General features: G+C 49.8%; 1 protein-coding gene across 2 annotated transcripts; it reads left to right on the top strand.

Annotated features, from left to right (window-relative positions):
* Positions 1–1,131: 1,131 nt before the first annotated feature.
* Positions 1,132–5,801, top strand: LOC136540353 (ubiquitin carboxyl-terminal hydrolase 2-like). 2 transcript variants are annotated; one of them, XM_066532350.1, is made up of 4 exons: positions 1,132–1,367; positions 2,791–2,837; positions 3,151–3,590; positions 4,791–5,801. In XM_066532350.1, exons 3-4 carry the CDS (start codon positions 3,432–3,434, stop codon positions 5,556–5,558), a joined length of 927 nt encoding a protein of 308 aa, XP_066388447.1. In that variant the 5' UTR covers positions 1,132–1,367; positions 2,791–2,837; positions 3,151–3,431; the 3' UTR covers positions 5,559–5,801. The 2 variants fall into 2 exon arrangements, with proteins under 2 accessions (XP_066388447.1, XP_066388448.1); XM_066532351.1 differs by lacking the exon at positions 3,151–3,590 and having other exon boundaries at positions 1,133–1,367.
* Positions 5,802–8,376: the final 2,575 nt, after the last annotated feature.

Raw genomic sequence — 8,376 nt, 5'->3', positions numbered from 1 at the left:
GGTTGGCGGTGGCATGGGTCTCCGTCGGATAAGACTGGATCCCCCGGCATTAGGGTCGAACGAGGCGGAGTCCCCTCCTAGAGGCTGGACGAGGCGGAGCGCAAACCCAAGGGTCGGACGAGGCGTAGCCCCCCAGAGGTCGGGCGAGGTGAAGCCAGCGGCCTCGGTGTCGGGCGAGGCGGAGCCAGCCCTCAGAGGTCGGGCAAGGCGTAGCCCGCGGGCTCGGTGTCGAACGAGGCGGAGCTAGCCCTCAGAGGTCGAGCGAGGCGAAGCCCACCCTCAAAGGCCGGACGAGATGGAGCCCGTCCTCAGAGGCCGGGCGAGGCAGAGGCAACCCTCAAAGGTCGGGTGAGGCGGAGCCTGCGGTCTCGGTGTCGGGCGAGGCGGAGCCGCCCTCAAAGGTCGAGCGCCCTCAGAGGTCGGGCGAGGCGGAGCCCGCGGCCTCGGTGTCGGGTGAGGCGGAGCCCGTGGCCTTAGTGTCGGGCGAGGCGGAGCCAACCCTCATAGGTCGGGCGAGGCGAAGTCCGCCCACAGAGGCCGAGCTTGCGCACCTGAGGGTCGGTTGGAGCTGTAGTTACGTTCTTGACTGCTTGGATGAATCAGTGTTGATGGTTATTAGCCTATTCTCTTCGGGTACCTTAATATTGATCCCTGACAACTTCAATTTAACCAGGCTTGTCTGGGCCATGCTCAGGTTAGCCAGGCCCGCGAGCAGGGGCATATTACCAAACACGCCCTAGCAGTTTCGAGTGGCCGCGTTGCATACGACGTGATCGAATCTCATCTAGTATTCCTACACTTCTTTTTTTTTACAACAACTCCTACCCCTATTGAAGTGTGAACACAGGCAAGCCAGGTCCTTTATGCCAGCATTGATGCATGGGCAAACAGTTAATGCCCAGGAAGAATGTCCGGGCAAGTTGCGGTCTGCCAACCTGGCTTGTGTGACTCTGTGAGCTGTGAAGCTGTGACGCTGACAGCTGACTTGGGGTTTGGGTTTTTTTTTTTTTTTTTTTTGAGGGGATGGGGTTTGGTGTGTGGATCGTCGCTCTCCGCGTACGAGGGCAGTGGGCCGTATTATTTTGGCCCAGTGCAGATTGGAAGCTGAGTTCAAGTGGCTTGGATCCACCAAGAGGCCTAGTTTCGAGTAGTACTCCGTTCGTCCGCCGGCGGCCCAATGCCTCCCTCCGTCCGTTCGTCCTAGTTCTCATCGGTCATCGCCGCCCCGCCTCCCTCCGTCGTTCCTGGCCGCCGGGCTTCTTCTCCGTCGCCGGCTACGCGCGTGAGGAGGGAGGAGGAGCCGCAGCGCGTAGATCCAGGGGCAGCAGCAGCAGCGTCCATCCCGCGTGAGAAGGGAGAAGGAGCCGGTGAGATCTACTTTTTTCAGCTCCTCCATCTCTCGCAGCTCTCTCTCAGCGCGTTTTCGGAGATTCGTCGGTGGAGCTGGTTGCTGTGAACCCGTTTGGTAGCGAGGTGCCCAAAACAGCTCCTGAAGCTGCTCAAGAATCGCTACCAAACGGGGCCATCTTCCTCGCAGCGCCGGCCGCCGGCGCTCCATCTTCCGCTCCCTCCCCCACTCGCGCTCGGCACGCAGGCGACGGCGGCGGCGCTCGGGCTCGGGCTCTCAGCGACAGCGGGGCAGTCCCAGGCTCGTCGTCGTCGTCAGCGGCTCCCCCTCCCGGCTCTCGCCAGTCGCCTCGCGCCCTCGCCTCCGGTCCTCCGCACACCGGCCGGCGACCTTGCGTGCTCGCCTCCCACTCCCCTCTCGCCTCTGGTGACCGTCGACGGCGGCCGTCCCCGGCGGCTGCGCTGCGCACCGCGCGCCGCGCGTGGCTGGCGGGCAGCGGGAGCCAGCAGCCGCTGCTCCACCAAGGCGGTCGCGCCGCTTTGGGAGCGCTTATACCCCAAAACGAAGCGTTACCTGTCCGCTTAGCGCTGAAGCGTGCGCTTTAGTGCCGCTTTTTGGAACCCTGTTCCTAAGACAATGGGCTGAGTGGGCTTTATTGACATCACTCTTTATTTCTCATTTATTCGTTCATATATGCAGCTGCATCTCCATATAAATAGATATTATGTTACTAAAACATAAACATTTAATTGCGTTTAATCACGATTAAGCACTAGTCAGTGGCCTAACGCCTAGCATTTTTTTGAACATTGGTTTCATACTGCATTACAAAGATAAGCTTTTCATAACAGTACATGCGAGTTGCAACCCGCTTTAGGCCTTGTTTGGATGCGTATGTATTCGTCTCAATCCACATGGGTTGACGTGGATTGGAGTGTAATTGAACTAAATTCCATTCCATTCTACTCCAAACATATGTGGATTGAGGTGCATATACATGCATCCAAACAGGGCCCTAGTAAGGTTGGAAAATTGAGATGTATATGCCTGCTTGCATTCACCTGTTGCACCTTAGGAAGAGCGCCCATGTCTTTTAGGACATTGCCTCAAACTAATACAATGGTAATTCTCAAATTCGAATTCACAGAATTTCTGCCTTTTATTTATTTATTTTGTGTCGTCTCAGAGTAACACAATAGTCATTCTCAATTTACAATTCCATGTCTTGCTGCCTTTTCATATTGAGCTGTGACAAGAAACTCCTGTCTTTGGCATTTGCAATGGAGTGGGAGGAAAACAAAATTCTAGAATCTAGACCTCTCTTCCTCCATATATTTGAACTGGCCCACACTGTTAATTTCTTTCTCACCTTGTACTGTTTGGCCTTTTTGTTCTGGCAAAGGAAGAAATAACTCATGAGCTTTCATATCTTGTATATTCAGGTGTTTTTACAGAACTGTTGCAGCAGATGCAACTGAAGGGTCTTCAAGTAAGTAATCAACTACCCTGTACTCTATGAGTCTATGTTTCTTGATAAAGGTAGATGCATAGTTTTTAAGGCGGTAAGGCGAGGTGCGGCGCTCCACCCCCTTCCAGACGCCTAGGCGAGTTAGGCGCACGGCGACGCGACGCCATACACATACTCCAACCTTCCATAGGACAGCACAAACATACACTTATACATGCCTTTCTGCTGCCAATTCTGGAGCCCGGAGCCCATGTAGCAGTGATCCTCACAATCAGAGAGGCACATATCACACTGACAGATAAATAAATTAACCATCTGTCCATCTCTTATGCAGCAAAGTTCAGACAGACAAGCACATATTCACACCAATTAACCAATTAGGCAACGACAGGGGCATATACTAGCAGAAAGGAGCACAACTATGAGCTGTTTGTTCCTACATAGCACCACAAATAACAGAAAGGAGCAGAGCAGAGCACGAGTACAAGAAGCAGAACAGAGAAAGAAGGGGGAGGAAAAGCAGAGCTGCAGTGGAAAGAGGGATGGAGGATTGGAGGAAGAACAGAGGAAGGAGAGACCAAGAGGGGAGGGCATACCCGCAGAGTGGAGCCGGTGATGGTGGAGCAGCGGAGAAGTCCCGGAGACGGTTGCAGATGGGGCGGGAGTCGCGGCAGGATTCACTGGCCACGGATGGGTCGGGAGTCTCGGTCGTGGACGGGGCGGAAGTCGCGTACTCAGGGTCGCAGGTGCCGCCGGCCCGCCGCCCGATTTCAGGTGAGCCGCCGCGCTCTTCTCTCTCCCTCTCGCCTGCCTTTCCCTCCCTCGACTGGCGCGAGTCAGATGGATGCGTCTTTGGCGGGAGGTATGCGCGCGCTGCTCCCTCTTTCCCACGCGCTCGTGCCTCTGTTTCCTGCGCGCACGCAACGCTCCGCTCTTTCCCCCGTGCGCGCAACGCGCTGCGTTTTCCCCGCCTTTCCTGCGCGCAATCCTAGGCTTCCCGCCCCCACGTGCGGTTTTCCTCCTGCGCTCGCGCGCGCGCGGCGTCCACCTAGAGCAAGTCAACGCCATATGGCGACGACTTGGGGTGCAAGGCGACGCCATACGCGAGGATGTCGTGGCGAGCCCGACGCCATGGTTCAAAAAATGCCCGGATGACAAGGCGTCGCCTAGGCGACGCCTTAGAAACTATGGGTAGATGGTTAGCAAACAGTCACTCCCCACCTTTTAACTTATATACAGTAAGATTGGCAGTACGTTGGATTTGATACATGTTTACACCTTACCGAAGTGAGCATACAATGCATCTTTTCTTGTTAGTGGAATGAATTGTATGCAATTATCCACACAGGTATTATAACCAAGGATATCTGGCAACGTTTTGCTTGTTTAATACTTTCATTACTTTGTGACAGACGTTGCCTGATATAATTCGTGATGATTGTATGATAAAACAGCCATTGTGAGTTGTTAAGGTCCTTTTAAACATATAAATGGCCATCAGATTAGTTTAGCCTAGCTCTTTAGGCTGCCTGAACGGCTTTTTACAAGACCACAACAGCCTTATTTAAAACATGCTGTAATCTAAGCATACTTAAATAGTAAAACAGTGACAGGTGTTTCCTCTTCATCTATTGATCCCTGTAGCTTGTTCTTGTACTTTTCAAGCTTTTCGTTGTTTCTAATAATAAAACTAATATAGTATGCGGCAACATAGAACATAAATTTACATTTTGCAAAACAAGAGTGAGGATCTCCTATTTGGCTGTTTCTTCTTTTTTGTGAAACTTGACATTTCTTTTACATATTAAAAAATCGGGCAGATATGCTATGTTATCTTTTTCATTACCAGGTTGATGAACTCTACTCCCTTGACCTGGATGCTCTCAATGATCTTCAGTATGTTATCCTACATCTAGCATTAATGTGAATGCCATTATTTTTCTGAGTTAACAGAACCTAATTTGGCATTTGCAGATAATTAACAATGCGTGTGCAACCCAAGCTATCCTTTCAGTTCTCTTGAACTCTCCTGGCATCACCCTTAGTGATGAACTTAAAAAGCTGAAGGAATTTGCAAAGGATTTGCCACCTGAGCTCAAAGGATTGGCTATAGTCAATTGTGCAAGCATTCGCATGCTGAACAACTCGTTTGCAAGGTCAGAGGTCTCTGAGGAGCAGAAACCATCTAGCAAGGATGATGATGTATACCATTTCATAAGCTATGTTCCAGTGGATGGCGTCCTGTACGAGCTTGATGGGCTAAAGGAAGGACCAATAAGCCTGGGAAAATGCCCAGGTGGTGTTGGTGATGCAGGGTGGCTTAGGCTTGCGCAGCCTGTGATTAAAGAGCACATTGACCTGTTCTCTCAGAATGAGATAAGATTCAGTGTGATGGCAATCTTAAAGAACCGGAAGGAGATGTACACGGTGGAGCTCAAAGACTTCAAGAGGAAGAGGGAGAGCCTCTTGCAACAGATGGGCGATCCTTCTGCAAGTAGGCACGTGCCATCTGTTGAGCTGTCACTGGCGGAGGTGGCAGCTCAGATTGAGTCTGTCACGGAGAAGATCATAATGGAGGAAGAGAATATGAAGAAGTGGAAGACGGAGAACTTGAGGAGAAAGCATAACTATGTGCCGTTCCTGTTCCATTTCCTCAAGATTCTTGAGGAGCAGCACCAGTTGAAGCCCCTGATAGAGAAGGCAAAGGCGAAGCAGAAGTCTCACGGCCCCAGTCCTAGGTGAAAGCTGCAATGCACCTACTGTCTCTTTTAGTTGAGGGTTCCTTGTAGAGATTGGCCCTGTGTCCCTTGTTTTCTTGGCCAGTGTTTGAGCCTTATGCTTACCCTTAGTTTTAGGTAGCGCACAAATGTCTGTCGTTACGTATTCAGGTGAATGAATCTTGACATGGCGAGTTCCCTGTGGACTGTATGCCGTCATACTGTATGAAAACCAGTTATTTTCCTGGCAATCTAATGGTGTCGTTTGCTGACACATGTCAAGCCTTGTTTGTTTCTGAAACGTAGAGCATGACGCAGTCACGAACATGTGTACTCTTCCAATTTGCCCTAGTCTCCTTCGGCAGCGCATCATACGATTTGTTTCACACCACCCATAAGTTGGCCGGAAAATTGGAGTCTGTATATGTGCTTTCCTGGAACAATGCAGATCCATTTAACCCCGCACATAGCCCATAAGTATGTCGTGAAACGTTCAACCGCACCACCGGAAGTACCGGTCGATGCTTGCGAGCCTTCCAAAGTTCCCCTTCTGACTAATATAGTATATAGTTGTATAGTATATATACTATGACAAGGCACGCGCCATCGCGCATAGGCAAATTATGACTGAAGTGTAAATGTTCAGATGTGCAATACAGGCATGAAACTGAACTGCTTCATGGATTTAGTATATCAGGAATTGAAGACTTAGGAAACAGTGTTGAAACATTTATTGACACCTGCCTATATAAGTCACAACAAATTACTGCAACGAAGAAAAGTGAACTGATTTTTACGTAGAAGAATCTCCAGAACGGTAGACAAAGTCCCTTTCATTTGGCAGCATGACAGCATGAGTAGTAAGCACGTTGAGCCACACGCGCCAGCATATCCGCACAGTTCCCGTGAGCCTGGGGCCTGAGACCCCTTGGTCGTTCAGTGTCCACCATGGACACTGGCAGCCGACGCAGAACGGCGCACCGCGACAGAGTGCACAGGCAACCAGTACGCGCGGAGGAGCTGCGGCCGCACACCACATGCATGCTACCAGGAGTCCAGGAAGAGATCATGGACCGTCATCAAGGCAAAGCACGAGAGTCTCCTGTACGATCGACGACGCACGCATGATTCTTTCCCTTTCTCGAAAGCAAAACAGGGGTTGTTTTGATGGTTTCAGCAGCAACAGCAGGCTACGAATCACTTGATCAACCGTTCTCTCAGAAGACACCTCTTTATAAATTATCCCTTCACATGTATATATATGTACTACCATAAATTAATGAATAACAACAGTTTTCCGCTCTCATTTTGTCTCTTGAGTCTCTTGCTTTACGTCAAAGCACTATACACTAAACACGTTATCAGCACGCTTTGTTCTTCCACTTAGTTCTCTCTGCCAAGAACGATGGAATTCACGAAGAACAGACGTTCTCCAGCACTATTTGTTCAATGGCCATGTTCTTTGGTGAACGACGAAGATGTCGAGGCAACATCATGAAGACAAGAAGGTTTTCATCAAAGACAAGAACACCTGAAGATGACACAGATGTCGATTCTGGCATTTTCCTCCGAAGAACACAAGAAATTGCATCTGGACACAGCTATGTAAGCACACATGTGGTTTTCTTGAATTTGCCATGTTCTTACCTTACCTTTGATGCGCGCCCCTCCACCGCTGTACGTCGCAACGTGCATCTTTCCCCGTTGAGCATGGTCTCTGCTGATTTTTTTTATTTTTAACATTTTTTGTAAACTAATTTTAAATCTAACACTGTTTTTTTCTTCAAAACTAACACTTTTGGCCGCGCCTATTGCCATGGCGCGGCTGCATGGTGGCGCGGTAGGAGGCTGACGTGGCGACGACCGGCGCTGCTGACCGGTGACGTGGCAGGGTCTGCCGTGCCACCGATCTTGGCGCGACACTGACGCGCCACGGTGCATGGCGCTGGCAGTACCTAGGACGCTTTAATAGGAACTTTCCGCGTCGATCCTTTTTTATTACGTCTTGTTTTTACTCCTATATTGGGAGTTACTCTACATATTGCTTGACGTAAAACTAATAGTGGATTTATTTGTCTTTTGTTGAACTTTTTTCACAGCTCGATAGAGAATTTGATAAGCCAATGATTTTTTTCCGTCTTTCATAATACGGTTAACCACCATGTTAACTAATCGATTACGAAAAAATGGATCGGATTTTGCGGTTCAAGAATCCGTTTTATTTTTATAAGGGCTAAAAACGAATCACTTTTTTTTTTTTTTGCTTTTTGACCCCATATTGTAGGATCAACGCGACCATGGACCCCGGCTTCGTCGACCCCTCGCGCTGCACGATTGACTACTGCGTGTCTAACCAGGGTGCCTTCTTCGGCGATTTCGTGACGGCGATGACCAAGCTCGGAAGGATCGGGGTCAAGACGCCGGCCACAGGAGTCGAGATATGCCGGGAGTGCCGGTTTCTGAACTAGTTACTACTTAATCTCGCCGGCAGTGCTGCCACGACACATTGAAACGAAATATGAAGCAAATAAATGAAGTCCGTGCGTAAGTTGACAAGCTTGCCACATAATATTTTCATTGATTTGACATAAGTTCGACATAACATAACCAACTAAGCCTGCATGTTTCGGACACCAATATTCGTTCGACCTAACAAACTAAGACCCAGGAGTGTAAGGATCCCTCGGACGCCTCTGTCTCTTTGGATTTGTTGACAACACATTGGGAGTGTATCCAACGTCGGTGTGGTCGCGTTGCCGGTGCGTACGGCTCGTGCCCTTGCAAGTATATGATATGCACGATTACTTATAATCTTTATGATCACTAGTTCATGGACCCTACCT

Source organism: Miscanthus floridulus, chromosome 2 (assembly GCF_019320115.1).
Source record: "Miscanthus floridulus cultivar M001 chromosome 2, ASM1932011v1, whole genome shotgun sequence".
In the NCBI taxonomy this organism is placed as follows: Eukaryota; Viridiplantae; Streptophyta; class Magnoliopsida; order Poales; family Poaceae; genus Miscanthus; species Miscanthus floridulus.
Note: the sequence above shows the minus strand (reverse complement) of the source record. Positions and strands in the feature narration are given on the sequence as shown.